Genomic DNA, 20,933 nt, shown 5'->3' with positions numbered 1-20,933 from the left:
ATTGAGGACTGGCTTTCTGAAATAAGGCAGTCAGACAAATATAGAGAAAAAAGAATGAAAATGAGCAAACAAAACCTCTGAGAAATACGGCATTACGTAAAGAGACCAAACTTACAACTCTTTGGTGTACCTGAAAGATATCAGGAGAATAGAGCCAACTTAGAAAACATAAATCAGAGTATTATCCATGAGAACTTCACCAACCTACCTAGAGAGGCCAACATTCAAATTCATAAAATGCAGAGAACCATAATAACACACTTTATAAGAAGATCATCCCCAACAGACATAATCTTCAGATTCTCCAAGGTTGAAATGAAAGAACAAAATGTTAAAGGGAGCTAGAGAGAAAGGCCAAGTCACCTACAAAGGGAAGCCCATCAGGCTAACAGCAGACATCTCAGCAGAAACCCTATGAGCCAAAAGACATTGGCGGCCTATATTCAATATTCTTAAAGAAAAGAATTCCAACCCAGAATTTCATACCTCGTCAAACTAAGCTTCATAAGAGGAGGAGAAATAATATCTTTCTCAGACAAGCAAATGCTGAGGGAATTTGTTACCACCAGACCTGCCTTACAAGAGCTCCTGAAGGAAGCACTAAATACAGAAAGGAAAAACCATTAGCAGCTACTACAAAAATAAACTAAATTACAGATCAGTGACACTATGAAGCAACCACATAAACAAGTAGCAAAATAAACAGTTAACATCATAACAGAATCAAATCCATAAATATCCATATTAACCTTGAATGTAAATGGGCTAAATTCCCCAATTAAAAGGCACCGAGTGGCAAGCTGAATAAGGAATCAGAAGACCCATTGGTATGCTGTCTTCAAGAGACTAATCTCACATGCAATGACGTAGGTTCAAAATAAAGGGATGCAGAAAAATCTACCAAGCAAATGGAAAACAGATAAAAGTAGGGTTGCAATCCTAGTTTCAGCCAAAACAGACTTTAAACCAACAAATATAAAAATAAAAGACAAGGACAATACATAATGGTAAAGAGTTCAATACAACAATAAGATCTAACTATCCTAAATATATATGCACCCAACATAGGAGTACCCAGATTCATAAATCAAGTTATTGGAGACCTTCAAAGAGACTTTGACTCTCACATAATAATCATGGGAGACTTTAACATCCCACTGACAATATTAGATCACCAAGACAGAAAATAAGCAAAGATCTTCAAGACACGAACTCAGCACTGGATCAAATGGATCTAATAGACATCTACAGAACTTTCCACCCCAAAAGAACAGAATATACATGCTTTTCATTGTCACATGGCACATACTCTAAAATTGATAACAAAATCAGTAGCAGTAAAACACTCCTTAGCAAATGCAAAAGAACTGAAATCATAAAAAACAATGTCTTGAACCACAGTACAATCAAATTAGTAGTCAAAACTAAGAAATTAACTCAAAACCATATAATTACATTAAAATTGAAAAACTTTCTCCTGAATGACTTTTTGGTAAATAATAAAATTCAGGAAGAAATCAGAAAGTTCTTTGAAATAAATGAGAAAAAAGACACAATGTACCAGAATCCCTGGGACACAGATAAGGTGGTGTTAAGAGGGAAAATTATAGCACTAAATGCCCACATCAAAAAGTTAGAAAGATCTCAAGTTAACAACCTAACATCACAACTAAAAGAACTAGAAAATCAAGAGGAAACAAATCACAAAGCTAGCAGAAGACAAGAAATAACTAAAATCAAAGCTGAAGGAGATGGGGACAAGAAAAACCCTTCAAAAGATCCACAAATCCAAGAGCAGTTTTTTTTTTTTTTTGAAAAATTTAGTACAATAGATATACCACTAGCTAGACTAATGAAGAAAAGAGATAATATCCAAATAAACAGAAACAACAAAGAAGGTATTACCACTGACCCCACAGAAATACAAAAAAAATAAAAATATTATTAATACCTCTATGAACATAAACTAGAAAATCTAGAAAAAATGAATAAATTCCTGGACACATACACCCTCCCAATACTGAGCACGGGAAGAAATGGTATCCCTGAACAGACCAATAATAAGCTCTGAAATTGAATCAATAACAAATAGCCTTCAAAACAATAAAAGCCCAGGACCAGATGGATTCACAGCTGAATTCGACTAGATGTACTGGAAGAGCCAGTATGTTTCTTCCTGAAACTATCCCACATAACTGAGAAGGAGAGACTCCTCCCTAACTCATTCTATGAAGCCAGCATCATCCTGACACCAAAACTTGGCAGAGACACAACAACAAAAAACTTCAGGCCAATATTTTTTATGAACATTGATGCACAAATTCTCAAAAAAATACTGACAAAACAAATCCAGCAGCACATCAAAATGCTTATCCACCATTATCAAGTAGGCTTTATCCATGAGATGTAAGGTTGGTTCAACATACACAAATAAATAAATGTGATTCATCACATAAACAGAACTAAAGACAAAACCCACATAATTATTTCAATAGATGCAGAAAAGGCATTCAATAAAACTCAACACTCTTTCATGTTAAAAACTTTCGATAAACTAGGTATTGAAGGAACATACCTAAAAATAATAGTAGCCATCTATGACAAACCCACAGCCAACGCTACACTGAATGGGCAAAAGCTGGAAGCATTCTCCTGAAAAACCAGCAAAAGACAAGGATGCCTTCTCTCACCACTCCTATTCAACATAGTATTGAAAGTCCTGGCCAGGATAATCAGGCAAGAGAAAGAAATAAAGGACATCCGAATAGGAAGATAGGATGTCAAACTATCCCTGTTTGCAGAAAACATGATCCTATATCTAGAAAACCCCATAATCTCAGCCCAAAAGCTCCTTAAGCTGATAAACAACTTCAGCAAAGTCTCAGGATGCAAAATCAATGTGCAGAAATCACGAACATTTCTTTGTTTTCTTTTTTTTTTTTTTTTTTGAGACAGAGTTTTGCCCTTGTTGCCCATGCTGCAGTGCAGTGGCGCAATCTCAGCTCACTGCAACCTCTGCTTTCTGGTTTCAAGCGATTCTTCTTCCTCAGTCTCCCGAGTAGTTGGGATTACAGGTGCCCGCAACCATGCCTAGCTAAGTTGTATTTTTAGTAGAGACGGGGTTTCACCATGTTGGCCAGGCTGGTCTCGAACTCCTGACCTTGTGATCAGCCCACCCTCTGCCTCCCAAAGTGCTGGGATTACAGGTGTGAGCCACCGCACCCAGCCAGAAATCAGTAACATTTCTATACACCAATAAAAGTCAAGCTGAGAGCCAAATCAGGAATGCAATCCAATTTACAGTTGCCACACACACACAAAAATATACTTAGAAATACAGCTAACAAGGGAAGTGAAAGACCTCTACAAAGAGAACTACAAAACGCTTCTCGAAGAAATCACAGATGACACAAACAAATGGGAAAACATTCCATGCTCATAGATAGGAATAATTAATATCATTAAAATAGCCATAGTGCCCAAAGCAATTTACTGATTCAATGCTATTCCTATTAATCTACCACTGACATTCTTCACAGAACCAGAAAATGCTATTTTAAAATTCAAATGGAACAACGAAAAAAAAGAACGCCTGAATATCAAAGGCAATTGTAAGCAAAAAGAACAAAGCTGGAGGCATCAAGCTACCCAACTTCAAACTATGATACAGGCTACAGTAACCAAAACAGCATGGTACTGGTACAAAACAGACACTTAGACCAATGGAACAAAACAGAGAACCCAGTAATAAGGCCACACAGCTACAAATATATGATCTTCAACAACCCTGACAAAAACAAGCAATGGTGAAAGGATTCCTTATTCAATAAATGGTGCTGGGATAACTGGATAGCTATATGCAGAAGATTGAAGCTGGACCTCTTCCTTACATCATATACAAAAATCTACTCAAGATGGATTAAAGACTTAAATGTAAAACTCAAAACTATAAAAGCCATGGAAGACAACTTAGGCAATACCATTCAGGACATAGGCATGGGCAAATATTTCATTATGAAAACACCAAAAGCAATTACAACAAAAGCAAAGATGGACAAATGGCATCTAATTAAACAAAAGACCTTCTGCATAGTAAAAGAAAGTATCAACAGAGTAAACAGACAACCTACAGAATGAGAGAATATTTTTGCAAACTATGCATCTGATAAAGGTCTAATACCCAGCATCTGTAAGGAACTAAAACAAACTTACAAGACAAAAACAACCCCATTAAAAAGTGTACAAAGGACATGAGCAGACACTTCTCAAAAAGAAGACATACATTCAGCCAACAATCATATCAAAAAAGCTCAACATCACTGATCATTAGAAAAATGCAAATCAAAACCACAATGAGACACCATCTCACAGAATGGTATGTGTTATTAAGAAGTCAAAAAATAACAGCTTCTGGCAAAGTTGCAGAGGACACGAAATGCTTATATGTTGTTGGTGGGAGTGTAAATTAGTTCAACCATTGTGGAAGACAGTGTGGTGATTCTTCAAAGACCTAAAAACAGAAATATCATTTGTCACAGCAATCCCATTCCTGGGTATATAGTCAAACAAATATAAATCTATTATAAAGACACATGCACTCATATGTTCATTGCAGCACTATTCACAATGGCAAAGGCATGGAATCAACCTAAATGTCCATCAATGGCAGACTGGATAGAAAAAATGTGGTATATAAACATCATGAAATACCATGCGGCAATAGAAAAGAATAAGATTACGTCCTTTGCAGTAACATGGATGGAGGCCATTATCCTCAACAAAAAAGGAAAAGAAAACCAAATACTGCATGTTCTCACTTATAAGTGGGAGCTAAATGATAAGAACACATGGACACATAGTGGGGAACAACACACACTGGGGCCTATTGGAGGCTGCAGAGTGGGAGGAGGGAAAGGATCAGGAAAAATAACTAATGAATACTAGGCTTAATACCTGGGTGACAAAATAATCTGTACCATAAATGCCCATGACACAAGTTTACCTACATAACAAACCTGCACATGTATCCTTGAACTTAAATGAAAGTTAAATTTAAAAAAGAAAAAAAAAGTAAGAAATTATGTTTGAACATCACTATGAACTTACTTTCTTGGTAGAAAAAAGGTATTCAAAGACATCAAACACATCTCCATTACCTTCTAGAAGTGTGTAACACAGTTTTTGTTTTGTTTTGTTTTTATTTTTTAAATGCTGCCTTGACCCAGTTTTGAGGCCTGGCCAGAGTCCAGTTATTACCCCTTCTTTATCAACTGAAACATCTGCACTCCAAACACTTCCCTTATCAGGCTCTCACACTCCAGGTACCAGCCCTATCAGCACTCCCCTTTACTCCATCCACCAGGCCAAGTACCAGGCAACTAGGGACAGCCCCTATTCCCCAGAGCCCTTGGAAGTATCTAAATTAGTCTAGCCACAGGAAATCTGTTCAACTAGGCATTGCCCACCTTGCCTGCCTGGCACAAGCTGCCACCCTCAGCTCCAGCTTGCTGTTATCCTGCCCCGACGTGCAACCTATTGCATGGTCCTGCAGGGCAGCCTTCTTTCCTTTGAGCTGTAAGTAACAAAGAGTTCTGCCTTTTATCTGTCTGAGTGTCCATGTATTCTGTCACATCATCAAAAGAATCGCTAAATCTCATAGGACACAGCGCTGACAAGGGCTTGGCTATAGGTAGTAGGCACCCTTCTGCCATCCTCCTGGAAGAAAGAAGCTGAGCCATCTCTGGGGCCCTGTACATTTCAGACACAGGGAAAGGACAGTGTGAATAACATTGGGCAGTGCTTGGGAATACATATGCAGTTTTTAGATAAAAAAGAGAGAGTAAAGCCCTTCAGGTTTTATATGATAACAAAGGAGAGTAAAAACTAGAGAGAAAAGACTTTCCTAATACTGGCAGATCCTAAAATATACATAGTACCCTATTTTATGGGGTGCTGAATTGTGACAATGAAGAAGAATACAAAAATAAGTAATGCTTCAGAAGTGTTTCATGGACTCGAGCATCAATATAAAATTTCCAAGAGAAAAAAAAGCAGAGATGTCAACATTGTGCTGTGCAGGAATTACAGATAATATGACTCACCTTAAACACTGGTATCAGGGATTCTGCAAAGTCAAAAAACTGAACTGCAAGAAGGCAATGAACATTAGCTGAAGCTACAGATTATAGTTACACAACATAAACCAATACTATATATGGGCATACCTCTGAGATACTGCGGGACTGGTTCAAGGCAACTGCAATAAAGTAAATATCACAATAAACTGTTTTATTTTGATGAATTTTTGGGTTTCCCAGTGCATATAAAACTTACATTTAGCCTATACTTTAGCCTATTAAGTGTTCAATAGCATTACATCTTATAAACGTGTGTGTGTGTGTGTGTGTTTTTTTTGAGACAGAGTCTCGCTGTGTAGCCCAGGCTGCAGTGCAGTGGCGCGATCTCGGCTCACTACAAGCTCCAACTCCCAGGTTCAAGCCATTCTCCTGCCTCAGCCCCCCAAGTAACTGGCTAATTTTTTGTATTTTTAGTAGAGATGGGGTTTCACTGTGTTAGCCAGGATGGTCTTGATCTCCTGACCTCGTGATCCGCCCGCCTTGGCCTCCCAAAGTGCTGGGATTACAGGTGTGAGCCACTGCACCCAGCTAAAAGTGGGTATCTTTATTTAAAAATATGTTATTAAAAATAATAATCATCTGAACCTTCAAAGAGTTGTACTCTTTCTGTTGGTGGAGGGTCTTGCCTCAATGTTGATGGCTGTTGACTGATCAGGGTGATGGTTATTGAAGGCTGGGGTGGCTGTGGCAATTTCTTAAAGTAAGAGAATGAAGTTTACCACATTTGTTGACTCTTCTTTCCACAAAAGATTACTCTGCAGCATGCAATGTGGTTTGATGGCATTTTACCCACTGCTGTGGTTTAGCTGTGTCCCCACCCAAATCTTATCTTGAATTGTAGTTCCCTTAATCCCCACATGTCATGGGAAAGACCCAGTGGGAGGTAATTGAATCATTGGGACAGTTTCCCCCCATGGTAGCCTCATGATAGTAAGTCCTCATGAGATTTCATGGTTTTATAAGGGGCATCCTCCTTCACTCAACACTCATTCTCTTTCCCGCTGCCCTGTGAAGAGGTGCTTTCTGCCATGCCTGTAAGTTCCCTAAGCCCCCCACAGCAATGCAGAACTGTGGATCAATTAAATCTCTTTTCTTTATAAATCACTCAATCTTGAGTACTTCTTCATAGCAGCATGAGAGCAGACTAATACAGTACATTCGTACTGCAGAGAGTGGGGTGCTGCTATTAAGATACCTGAAAATGTGGAAGTGACTTTGGAACTGGGTAACAGGCAGAGTTCAGAACAGTTTGAAGGCCTCAGAAGAAGACAGGAAAATGTGGGAAAGCTTGGAATTTCCTAGAGACTTGGAGGGCTCAGAAGACAGGAGGATGTGGGAAAGTTTGAGACTTCCTAGAGACTTGTTGAATGACTTTGACCAAAATGCTGATAGTGATCTGGACAATGAAGTGCAAGCTGAAGTGGTCTCAGATGGAGATGAGAAACTTGTTGGGAAGTTCCAGTTTGTAGTAATTTGCCTCACAGCAAAAGAAAACAAACACATAGACCAAGGTAGTAGAGTCAGAGAAAGCATTCTGGGGGGAAAAAAAATGTATCCAGAATCCCAATGGTCAGAAGGAATTAGTAAAAGATAAAAGAAAGCCAAGTATTTTCTAAGCAAAGGTAGGAACATTAAAATTCCTGGAGGCAAGAGTTTGGGGAACAAGTATTTTAGTATAATTATGTGGAGAGGTATACCTTGGCAAAGAGAAACCAAAAGAAACCAAATCATAGTCATTTATTCCATAACAATAAATTATGTTTTATTCAGAAGGCTATGGTATATCAATAATAAATTTTAATCATGGAAAATTATAATCATATTTAAATTTATGCAGTTTACTCTGGTACAGTATAAATTACTCCTGCAGTAGTTTGCTGAGGATATTATAAAGAAAAGGCTGCATAGGACCAAGGCTAAAGACTGTTAAAAAGGTTATTTTAATAATTCACACAGAAATAATTAAGATTTAAACTAAGATGGGTTATGGAGGTGAATTTGAAAGCTACTTAGAAGATGGACTCTACAGATATGGGTGGAGTAGAGAGAGGCAAATGAGAAGGGAGAGTCAAGAATAACTTTATGTTTTGGCATGTATACTAGTGGAATGGAAGTACTGCTCACTCCTGTTGAGAGCAAATAAAATTTCAGGTGGAATTTTAAGGTAAAATATATAATGAGTTCAATTGAAATGTTCCTTATAAAATCCAGCCAAAGAAATATAGTAGGTGTATTAGTCCATTTTCACGCTGCTGATAAAGACATACTCAAGACTAGGAAGTAAAAGAAGTTTAATGGGCTTACAGTTCCACATGGCTGGGGAGGCCTCATAATCATGGTAGAAGGCAAGGAGGAGCAAGTCACATCTTACATGAATGGCAGCAGGCAAGAAGAAAGAGCTTGTGCAGGTGAACTCCCCTTTTTAAAACTGTCAGATTTCAGGAGACTTATTCACTATTACAAGAACAGCACAGGAAAGATGTGCCCCCATGATTCAATTACCTCCCACCGAGTTCTTCCAAAGACATGTGGGAAGTGGGAATTATGGGAGTTACAATTCAAGATGAGATTTGGGTGGGGACAGAGCCAAACCATATCAGTAGACATTGGCTACATGAGTATGAGCTCAAAAGAGAAATATCTGATCAGAAAATGGAGATTTGAGAATCACTAGGATATTCATGTAGTAGAAAATAAACAGTTGAAAAACAAAAAAGTGATTGTGAAGAAAAATGAAAACAAACAAAAGAGAAAAAATAAATTATGGTGTCACAATAGCTTTGGGAGCAAACAAATTTAAGAAGGAGAGTGAGATCAATTATGTTAGACATAACAGAGAGGAAATAGACTGAATAGTTTTCACCAGGCTTATTAAAAAAGTAAGTCACTGTCGACATTATCAAAGCTGCTCTGGATGGTGTTTTGGAAGCAGAGTCCAGATTACAGAGAGTTCAGAAATAAACTGAAAGTAAAAAGTAGTGAGCTACCAACTACATAATTATCAGAAGGCAAGCTTCTTTCAATAAACTTGTGAACAGAATAGTTGTTAACAAGATTGAGATGGTGTGTGTGTGTGTGTGTATGTGTTAGATAGAAAAGCTTAATCAAGTTTAAACACTGATGAAAATGATCCAGTGATTTAAAAATACCAGGGAAAGAGGAATGCCTGGGGGAGGAAAATCTTTCGGGTGTTAAGAAAGAATGAGATTCAGTACATAACTAGGCAGAGAACTATCTGTAAACCAAGGAAATAAACTAATCTTTTATTGACAGTGAGTCAATGATAAAGGATCCCCTTTCTAATGAACTTTAACTATGTAATTGATTGTTAATGATTGAATTGTTTCTCCCCGGCCCCCTGTCCAATTCCTATGTTGAAGTCCTAACTCCTGGTAAGTCAGGATATATTATTTGGAAATAAGGTCTTTGCAGACATCATTAGTTAAAAAGAGAAAATACTGGGGGGAAGTGAGCCTTTTTACAATGACTAGTTTCCTTATTAAAAAGGGGAAATTTGGACACAAAGGACACCTACAGGGAACCACCATGTGAAGACTGGAGTTATGCCATCACAAACCAAGAAACTACCAGATACCAGGCTTGAGGTCCAGAATAGATCCTTCCCTAGCACCTTTAAAGGATGCTTGGTCCTACCAACACCTTCATCTCAGAATTCTAGCCTCTAGAACTGTGACAATAGATTTCCATTGTCTAAGCCACTCAGTTTGTTTGTAGTACCTTTTTTGACAGCCTTAGGAAACTAATACATAGACACACCCATAATTTTCAATGACTACACTTTATAGATCATATATAAGTAATTGAGTTGATATCTGATTTTTCAATAACTGATAAATGAAAAAAGAAAAAGAAGAATGGATGTAAAAAAATAGAGTACATAACCCATGATCATTTTCTACCTTAGTCTTTCACCTCAAAGCTCTCCAAGTGCTTATTCTTATTTCTAACATAGGATAATATTAGAAATTGATGGGCTTATCAGGATTTCTAATATAATAGTAATAGTTTTTTTATTTCTTTAAGTTATAAAAGTAAAGTACCCTTATCTGTGCATATTTTAGTCACAACTTGATTCATAAGCAGCTGCCTACTTAAGTCAGTGTATGTAGCAGTAGTTTAACCTTCATACTATACTCATCTAATCATTCAAATAAACTGCAAAACTTACTGTGGTGGACGCTACTTCTTGTAGACAGTTGAGCAGCCACCAACCACATTTAGGAAGCATCACCACTTTCTAGTGAAAATATCTAGACAATGCCAGTCAAAATGCCGGTCAAAATGTCTAGACAATCTCATCAAGGTCAAGGTCACTCTGACCTCTAATCAGTACATGATGAAGTTCATGGAGACATAAAATTGTTCAAATTCCTTTTCACACATAATCAAGTTGTAAGAGAAGTATCACCTCCAGACATGGGAAAAAATCTGAATAAATACCCTGCTACACATACTCAATCTCCATTCCATCTGTGCCTTATTAATTAAAAGAAAACATCTTTGAAGACTGAAAACTAGAGGCCACATGACAGATACCCAGCATTGTAATGTCTAAATGTTGAAAGCAACCTAAGTAAACAACAATTAAAAAATTGTTGTTCAATGATAGTAAATGTTTTCACTGAAAATTATGCATTCAAAAAAATAGTCACAAAGTTGTAGTGTTATGATTGAATATATATTGGTTTTCATCCACAGTTCCTGGCTCACAACTCCGTGGCCTTTGCTACAGTCTTTTGTTATAATGGGTGCATTAGATCTCAGGGAAAGGCCTCAGGAAACAGAATCTCTCTCCTTTCTTTCTTGGGGCAGGACTCTAATCTTCCCCTGCTTTTCTAATTGTGTTAAGTCCTTCCCCTGAGAGGGTCCCACCTCATATCCTGGAGGAAGGAATGCTTCCATAAAAATCCAAGAGAACTAAGTTCTAAGAGCTTTAGGATATCTGAATGAAGGTGTAGAGTTCCTAGAAGGAGGCGTGCCCAGGGTGGGCAAGGAAGCTCTGTGTCCCTTCCCCCATACCTCGCTCTATGGTCACTTCATCTGTATCCTTTGGAATATTCTTTATAATAAACTGGTAAATTAAGTTAGTGATTCCCTGAGTTCTGTGAGCCACTCCAGAAAGTTAATCCAACACAAAAAGGGGGTTATAGAAACCTCAGCTTGAAGCTGGTCACTCAGATGTTCAGAGGGCCAGACTTGCAACTGATGTCTGAAGAGGACTCTTGGGGAATGAGCCCCCAATCTATTGGATCTGACAGTATCTTCAGGAAGATAGCATCAGAATTGCATTAGAGGACACCCAGCTGGTGTCTGCTGCTCTGTGTGGGGAACCCTCCCACCATACAGACACATTTGATCACAGATGTCTTCATTGTTGATCGCTGTGGTATGAGAGTAGAGGAAAAACAGAGAGATTTTCTGTACACAAAAGTCCATGTGGTAAATGGAAAATACACTTTGTTTGTAAATGGAATTTTAAATGAAAAACCTGAAAATATGCAAAATTATGACAATTATTTTACTAGAGTTTTAGATTTATGTGTGATTTAATTTTTTTAATTTCTAAACTTTGAGTAAAATGATTACAGTATTAAAGGCTCTAAGTACTAGAAAAAATACATTATCTGGGAAATAAGATATTTATTAAGAGATATTTAGTAATCATATAACCTATTGGAACCATGTTATAGTTTCTGAGTAATACTGTGTTCCAAAGAAAATATTCAGACCAAAAAAGAAAATTCACAACAACTGAAGATCTTCATTTGTATATCTTGAACATCATTATTAGAACACATAGTTCACCACAGTAGTTTCTAATATTGCCCTTTTCTGCTCTATCAGTTTCCTTGAATCACTTCAGTTGCGCTTCCACGTGCCCTACAGAACATTGCTTAGGAGCCATCGTCTTTCTATCTGCCCAGCTTTCCTTTTGATTCTGCATTATGAAAGCCCTTGAGAAAGTATCTGACAAAGGAGAATCCCCCTCAGCCCCATTCAGACTGTAGCTACGGAGTAAAAGAATTGAAGTCGACCAGGCCAGAAATTTGTTTTAGAGAATAGGGAGAAGGTAAAGTTTGGAAACAATTTTACATAAGTACCTCTCAGCTCCACAAAATGCAAACTATATGAGTATTTGCTACATAACAAATGTTGATGAAAAAGCCTAAATAACAAGCAATTGCAGAAAAAAATGGCATTTGTTAATCCTTTGGATATTAATAACACTTTACAAGTAGAAAAGCAATACACATTTTGTTCATTAAGTTAAAAAATACAGCCACAGTTCAAAAAGATGTTACTGTAAATCTACTAAAATGTTAACATTGTAAAAAAAATTTGACAACTTATTAAAACACACAAATTAAATGTATAGTTTTAATTGGCATTGGATTGAGATTTATTTAGAAACTAACATTTCATAAAGGTAAATGGTACCTTATTTCTGTCAATAATTGTCAAATTATTTTGCTCGAACATAGAAACTGTATTTTTCAGAGCCTGTCACATTGAGAGATTTGCACTTAAATGGTATTATATTATCTTGAAAGTAATAGACTTTTCTATTCACTTTGATTATCAATGTAAATATGATTCCTGTTCTTCCATTGCCACTTGAACTTTATCCAGCTGCACAACATCTAGCATCTTAAAAAGAGAGCCAGTCAAGTCACAGGATTATAACATAATAACAAGAAAACTATATACAGTTGACCCTTAATGTACATACAGGTTTGGGCTGGGCGTGGTGGCTCATGCCTGTAATTTGGGAGGCGAAGGAGGGTGGATTGCTTGAGCCCAGGAGTTCCAGACCAGCCTGGACAACATGGTGAAACCCCATCTCCATAAAAAAATACAAAAATTAGCTGGGCATGGTGGTACATCCCTGCAGTCCCATATACTTGGGAGGCTGAGGTGGGAGGATCCCTTGAGCCCTGGAGGCAGAGGTTGCAGTGAGCTGAGATCATGCCACTGCACTCCAGCTTAAGTGAGAGAGTGAGACTCCATCTCAAAAATAATAATATACAGGTTTGAACTGTGTAGATCCACTTATAAGTGAATATTCTTCTGCCTCTTCCACCCCTGAGAAAGCAAGGCCAACCCTTCATCTTCCTGTTCCTCCTCAGCCCACTCAATGTGACGAGGATGAAGATAAAGATGCTTATGATAATCTACTTCCACTTAATGAATAGTATATATTTTCTCTTTCTTATGATTTCCTTAAAAACATTTTCTTTTCTCTAGCTTACTTTAAGAATACAGTATATAATACATAAACAAAATACGTGTTAATCAACCGTGTTTATGTTATCAGTAAGACTTCTAGTCAACAGTAGACTGTTAGTAGTTAAGGTTGAGGGGGATCAAAAGTTATACATGGATTTTCAACTGCATGGGGGTTGGTGCCTCTATCTCCCTTGTTGTTCAAGGGTCAAATGTAGTGAAATATATGGATACTGAGGTATATGCATAACAAACTAGATAGGTAGTTTTCAGTAGGGTGTGGAAGTAAATTTTTTCTAAATCATCTGGGAAGCATTTCAAAGATTTATAGTCCCCTCCCACTCCTTCTCATTCCACAGCTCCAGGCTTATCAAAACCAACTAGAGATGTGAATTAGAACACATCATTTTCATCCTTGTAACCTCACTTTTGGAACACACTGTTATTGAAAATCAGTCGAATAAAGGAATGATTACCAAAATATATAAAATCAGCATATGCATTTATGATAACTGGTATGCTATTTGTTATTATAATCACAGTGTGCTATAAATTGTCTTCATATAGAGAACACTTTCCATTATCCAGGATGATGGGGAAAAGACAGGTTTTTCAAGAATTATTCAGCTAGTCACGTGCATATGAAATGAGGAACAGTATGGGCAAGGTTGAGCACTTCTTCACTCAGAATGCTACTATATAAGGAAAGTCCTCTAATTTGAAGTAACTTTTAGCTTATTTACTCTCTCCTATTTATCTCAGTCTTTAAACTGGCTTAATATTTTACCTTTCAATAAATAAATGTAATGACAACAAATAGCAACAAAAATTCTGTGATTCTGACTACTATTCCTGACTCTCATTCTTGTATTAATGAGTTTTTTTTCTTTTTTTTTCTAAGTTGCAGCGTGTGCTTTCCAGCTCTCTCAGCTATAATTCACTTATTATACTGGAGTCCTGTTGATGTGGTGTTAAAAAGTTGGGGAGGGAAAACATTCTATAATCTTACAATTACAGCTGGTCTTAAGTGGGCCTGTATCCCTGGGCTGTGTCTTTCTCAGTGTATTAAATTGGCACATATTATAAAATTAACCATCACAGTTTTATTTCTTCTATGTAATGTGGACAGAAAGGTTAGAGAGGCCTGGAATTCAGTAAGAATTCTTTCTCCTTGGTGAGATAAATATTTGACTGGTAAAGTTTTTTCTCCTTGGAAGAGGCTTATGTATAGAGAATTCTCTAGGCATATTTCAGATGGTTACTTTTCCCCATCCCTGACAAAGACAAAAGGTGCTTTTTCTTAGTTCCTTACCGTAAGAACCTGATGGGATCCCTAGAGGTGAGAGTCATCAAAGTGTGCGGGATTCCCTAAGAATGTGATCCCCAGGAGTTTCTTACTCTCAAGCTAGTCCACACTCAGCATTCAGTCAGATCTTCATCGGAATTACCATTTAAGTGTCCCTACCAGTTTATGGTTTCAGTGACTTCTGCTGCAGTTAAACGGATCTTAGCTGCTTTTCTCTATAATCGCCTGCCTTTCTAGATTTGGGAGTAGCAGTTAGTTTTATGTCCTAATTTATCTGATGAACCCAAGAAATATTGTTGACTTTCAGTTTGTTCAATTTTTTCTTATTTTAAGGAATAAATAAGCTTGGAAGGAGTAATGCCTTCCAAGCTTTTAGGCTTTTAGAGAAGAAACCAGAAATCCCCCAGCCTGGCCAATACGGTGAAACCCCATCTCTACTAAAAATAGAAAAATTAGCCAGGCATGGTGGCCTATGCCCGTAATCCTAGCTACTCGGGAGGCTGAGGCAGGAGAATTACTTGAACCAGGGAGGCAGAGGTTACAGTGTTGCAGTGAGCCAAAATTGCACCACTGCACTCCAGCCTGCGTGGCAGAGCGAGACTCCGTCTCAAAACGCACTTCGGGAGGCCGAGGATGGGGGATCTCGATCACAGGAGATCGAGACCATCCTGGCTAACACGGTGAAACCCCATCTCTACTAAAAACAGAAAAATTAGCCAGGCGTGATGGCTGGCGCCTGTAGTCCCAGCTACTCGGAAGGCTGAGGCAGGAGAATGGCGTGAACCCAGGAGGTGGAGCTTGCAGTGAGCCAAGATTGCGCCACTGCACTCCAGCCTGGGCGACAGGGCTAGACTGTCTCAAAAAAAAAAAAAAAGAAAAAGAAAAAAAAGAAATCCCTGTCCTTGACTTCTCACCTTCTCCCAACATTCCATATCCAGCTGACAAACAATCCCCTTTTTCACCGAAAATTATTTTAATTCATTCATTTCCTTCAATTCTCATTGCCACTGCCTTTATATCTGGTTAGAAATATTCATAACTGCTTTCCCTGCCTTTGTTTCAACACCCACTAAAAAAGCCTTAATAGAGTTTTTAAAATATATTTCTTCACTTCCCTATTAACGATAAGATCTGAGGATAGAAGTCATATTTTGTCATTGTACATCTCAAATCATCTAGTCCAATAATTTTCACAGAGAAGGAGTTCAATAAATATTAATTGAATGAATGAATGAATGTGTGAGTGATCTACTGTCTTCTAATTAGGCTGAAATTTGAAGTTAAAATTGATTTTTATTTCCTTAGATTAGTCTACAAATTCCTTAAGGAAAAATATTTTTTGCCCACAAATATATTCCATCTATGACCCAAGAAGACGCCTCCTGGTGGTATTCTAATTAACTATTCAGTGAAGGCCGACCAGGAAATATGCAATATAATCAAGACTGGATTTTTTCTTATCCTGGGCAATTAATCCTTGAATACTCAAGAAAGTGTTTATCAGGAAATAATTTTACTGCCTTTCACAGTACTAAATCTATTTAGGAAAATACTTTATAATAGAAATGTTCTTCATTTTATTTTTGTTCCTATATCGGGCATTTAATACACTGCGTTCATATTCAACAGTCTCTTCAATACGATTTTATCTTTTTTTGTAAGGTACATCACAATCATTATTACTGTCTTTCATAAATAAACTGAAATAGAAAACACAAATAGAAAAGATAAGTGACTTGCTCAAGGCAAACATAAAAGTTATCAAAAAAGCCAAAATAAAAGATAATATTTCAGTAACAAAAGACAGGATTTCATACTTGCAAACAATGGCTATATAAAACTGGGAAAATTGCAGAAATTTTTAGTGTCCCTAATATCTAAAGCCAAGATTGCTTAATACATGTAAAGCTACTTTCAAGAGAACACAGAAAAAAAGTATTAAAAACACCTTATTGTTTTCAATCTTATAAGGAAAGTCACAACAATTTAACTCATTTATGTATTTCATATTTTATCAAAAAAAGTGTTCAAGTTTAACATCTAATCAAATAAGAGAAGATTACACACTCAGTTCCATGGGCTTTATGTCCATCATTTCATTAAATTTGATTTTAAAGAAATGCCATGAGTTAGGTTAGTATTACAGAGATTTTATGGGACAGGGGCTCAAAGCCCCAGTAACCAGGATTCCACAGATACAGTACAAAAGAGGTTTGCACATTCATATTTGATGAATCACTATTTTTTGAGCTCAGCACAGTGTCTGTTTCTGTAGAGAATAAAAGTGTTATGGTGCATACTCTTTCTATTCCAGATTCTGAGTGATATAGTTTGGAAATTTGTCTCTGCTCAAATCTCATGTCGAGTTGTGATCCCCAGTGCTGGAGGTGGGGCTTGGTGGGAGGTGTTTGGATCATGAGGGTGGATCCCTCATGGCTGGGTGCTGTCTTCCGGATAGTGAGTTCTTGTGAGATCTGGTAATTTAAAATTACGTGGCACCTCCCAGCCACCCTTCCTTGTTCTTGCTCCTGTTCTCACCATGCAATGTGCCTGCTTCCCTTTGCCTTCCGCCACGATTGGAAGCTTCCTGAGGCCTCCCCAGAAGCACATGCTACTATGCTTCCTGTACAGTCTGCAGAACTGTGGACCAATTATACCCCTTTTCTTATAAATCACCTAGTCTCAGGTATTTCTTTATAGCCATGCAAGAACAGCCTAATACACTGACAGTTTATGGTCTCTAAAAGATCACGCATATATGGAAATATTGATACTTTAGTCAATTTAGTTTACCTTTACAAACCATTTTAATAAAGTAAAAAGGGAGTATTCTTGGAGCAAGGAGGCCTCCTGACCGTTTGTCTTGCTTACAGAGCCTCCTTAGTTCATTATTATTTTAAGAGAACCATTTGAATGAATATAATGATATAGAAAAGCCTACTGTCCTTTGCCTATTTCTTTTCCTTTCAGACTAGAGAACTGGATGGAAAAAGTCTTTATTCTTTCCTTTCATCTTCAACTTTTGAATAAGTCATGGTGGATCATCTAGGCCTCCTGAACCCCAATCTTCAATTGATGTTAGTCAGGTTTTCAGAATTCCCTAGGGTATGTGGTCTGTAAAAACAATAAAAATAAATAACAGTCCTTATATTCTACCAACTCAGCATTTTGCTTGAATTATTTTGGGGATCATCAATGAAACTTAAATGTTCTTAAAGATAATTTAGATGGGAAATGTAAAAGGACACCAATGTTTAGACTTACTTTTTTAGGATTCTGGTCTATCTCCTTTTTGGAAAACAAGAGCATACAAGTTAAAGACCAAACTTGTCCACACTGAGAAGTAAATAAGCTAGGCTTCCCTAATCCAACAGATGATTACCCTAACTGCCTAACAGGAACTCAGGGAGGGTCAAGTCCTGAGGGCATCTATATCAGTGAGGGTTCTTTTGACAGTAAATAAAAAGATACCTACTTATAAGTGGCTGAAATAGAACCTATATGTATTATCTTATATAACAAGATGACTAGAGGTAAGTGGTTCCAGGCTTGGTTAATTCAGCAGCACAAGAATTATTTAAAGAATAATTTAAATCATCAAAGGCCCATATATCATATATTTTATTTTCACCCATCTGCACAGAATTGGCGTTGGTTTTCAGATTTGATTCTTCAGAGTTGTTGGAAGGCAAATACAGATCCAAAAAGCATGTTCTCAGTCAACTGTATTTAATAGGGGGAAAGACATTTTCTCCTCACAAGTATCCTTTTCATCCAGTTTTTTCCTCTGGTCCATTGGCCAGGATTGGGTCACATGTCTAAGCCGTAGCTTCAAAAAAATATCAGGTATTTTTCAGCTCGTGGGCTCAGTGTCAAGGAAGAATGTCTGTGTGGGGAGGGGATCACCAAGGTGACTGCTACAGAATCTGAAATTGTAAGGATACATGCATAACCCATGAGGAACGTCTGGTGTGAGCTTGAACTCATAACACACATTACTTTAACTTTCATTCAGTAAAGCATTTAGGAATAAGTGAATGTTAAATGCTAACCATTGGGAAAAGAAAGAGCTGAGAATGCAGCAGCACATAAAATGGTGCTAGGGACAGATTCAAATTGCACAAGACGCAGATTTTTTTTTTTAAAGTATGATGAGCGTTATGTAAGATAATTATTAGATTCCAGGAAAACCTAGCCCAGTCTTTTTTGAAGAAGTAATGTATACCTTGAAATCAGAAGCATGAGTAAGATTTTACCACAGAAAAAGAGGAAGAAAACACCTGAATATGTAAAAGAGAACACAGAAATTTCAAAGAAATAAAAGATATTTAGTATAGATGAAATATCAAAGCACAATTGGATTGAATGGCACTTGAAATACTGGAAAATAAGTCATATCATTTGTGCTTCTTAGACTTTATCTTAAGAATACAGAGAATGAATGAAGCAGTAAAGGGTTTTTAACAGGGATATGACATAATATTTGCATAAATCTGAAAGGAAGATCCATTGAGGGAAATAAGACGAGTAGTTAAGGTTGGAAGAGAGGAAGTGAGAATACCAACTAGGATTAGAAGAAGGAGATAAAGTATATTTAACTAGGATGATAGTAGTGGCCCTGAATTATAGATTTGCTCCTAAGTACTCTGGGAAAATGCTCAAATACTGTCTGAAGCAATTTTTACCAAGTTATCAACACATCTGGTTTTGAAATAAATCATAGTAAATTAATTCAATATGGTTTAATGTTAGAGTTAATAAAGAGTTTTTTTTTAAGTCAACCAACAATCTCTATCCCTTATCTCTAAGGAATTGGGAATCTTGAGGGATGCAGGGTGCCTTCTAGTTTCAACATGGTATCCCACATGTAGTTCATTTGCTTCACTGCAAAAAAATGTTCGCTCCACAAGCACATGGCAAGATGTAGAAAAAAATGTGTAATCTCTGAAGTGTTGGTTTGCAGAATGATAGATTTTTTAAAAAATATATGTTAGTTTATGGGTTTCTTTTTGTGTGTTTTTTTTAAGAAATGCATTCCCAATAAGATACTGCCATTTAATGGAAAACTTATTTAAAATAAATTTTGCTTCTTAGATATTTTCATAGCAAGGCTTATTTGCAGTCATCCAACAAGAGATACATCTATCCATGCACTCATGCACATTCTATTTTCAAATTAATCTTCTCCAGTAAATTTTTTGAGTGCTTGAATTCCATTTCTTTCTATTTAGGGAGTTGTGAATACAAGGATAGAGTTTAAATCTTCTTCCTATCATAGTCTTCCAATTGCCACTGATGTGTAAAATACAGACTCAACAAATTAGCTTTGTTAGTCCTAAATTTTCTACTACTTGCAATCATAGCTTTAAGCAGCACAGTGTCCAAGATAATATAATCTGAGTTATTTGGTTACAGGCAACAATAGTGGTTATGTTTTTGAGAGAACTCTAGGAAAATAGTCTAGGAAATGTATTCAGTCTTGAGTCTTTTATTTCCCCAGATATTAAACCAAATGAATAAGAAAACTTTTTTTTTGAAAAGGAACACTATGACAAACAAGATCAACAAATATTTATTTGGTTTTAACTGTATGCCAGGCACTCTGAACATATTATCAAATTTAGCCCTTAAAATTGCCCTGAGTTAGGAACTTGTATTTTGTGATTAAGCATTGAGACATTAATGCTTTAGATGTGTAAACATTTTACCTAATCTCCCAGAACTCTTCAGCAATAGTTGGATTGTTTGGCTTTAATTTCTAGCTATTTCAATATGATGTTATATTGCCTCATAACACATGTACAATACGCTGAAAATTCTTGGTGGTTTTAAACACACTTTAATGTGTTTAAAGTAGTTAATACAACAATCCTGCTGGCTATATACAATAGATATTAATATCTATATTTTACAGATAATAAAACTGAAACTGAGTAAGTTAAATACATTTTTCAAAGTCACACAGTTAAGTATATAGATGGAGATAAGTGATGGCATATTCATTTGAACCTGTGCATTCTGACATGAAAGCACAGTTTTCTAGTATTCATGAAAGCACAGTTTTCAAATTATCCATGATTAATAACTGATGATCAGAAGAAAACTAAGTCAAGGAGGAAAATAGGAAGTACTAAGTGTGAGGTCTTAAAGTCCAATAAGTTACGCTTACAGGCTTTTTTTTTTTTTTTTTTGAGATGGAGTCACTCTGTAGCCCAGGCTGGAGTACAATGGCACTACCTCAGCTT

At 36.8% G+C, this 20,933-nt stretch overlaps 1 protein-coding gene across 6 annotated transcripts in view; it reads right to left on the bottom strand.

The window, feature by feature from the left end:
- Window positions 1-20,933, bottom strand: part of CCSER1 (coiled-coil serine rich protein 1) — a 1,490,059-nt gene that overhangs the window by 823,796 nt on the left and 645,330 nt on the right. Inside the window, exon 8 of one of the 6 annotated variants that reach the window (XM_057302107.2) lies at window positions 16,242-17,802. The exons of the other annotated variants lie outside the window; for them this stretch is intronic. Within the exon in view, the coding sequence (XP_057158090.2) occupies window positions 17,779-17,802 (24 nt within the window). The 3' untranslated portion in view covers window positions 16,242-17,778. Of the gene's footprint in view, window positions 1-16,241; window positions 17,803-20,933 lie in introns of those variants that run through there. 6 annotated transcript variants of the gene reach the window in all.

The sequence above is a fragment of the Pan paniscus genome, chromosome 3 (genome assembly GCF_029289425.2).
Source record: "Pan paniscus chromosome 3, NHGRI_mPanPan1-v2.0_pri, whole genome shotgun sequence".
Lineage (NCBI taxonomy): Eukaryota > Metazoa > Chordata > Mammalia > Primates > Hominidae > Pan > Pan paniscus.
The sequence above is the reverse complement of the archived record's forward strand: the minus strand, read 5'-3'. Positions and strand labels throughout refer to the sequence as shown.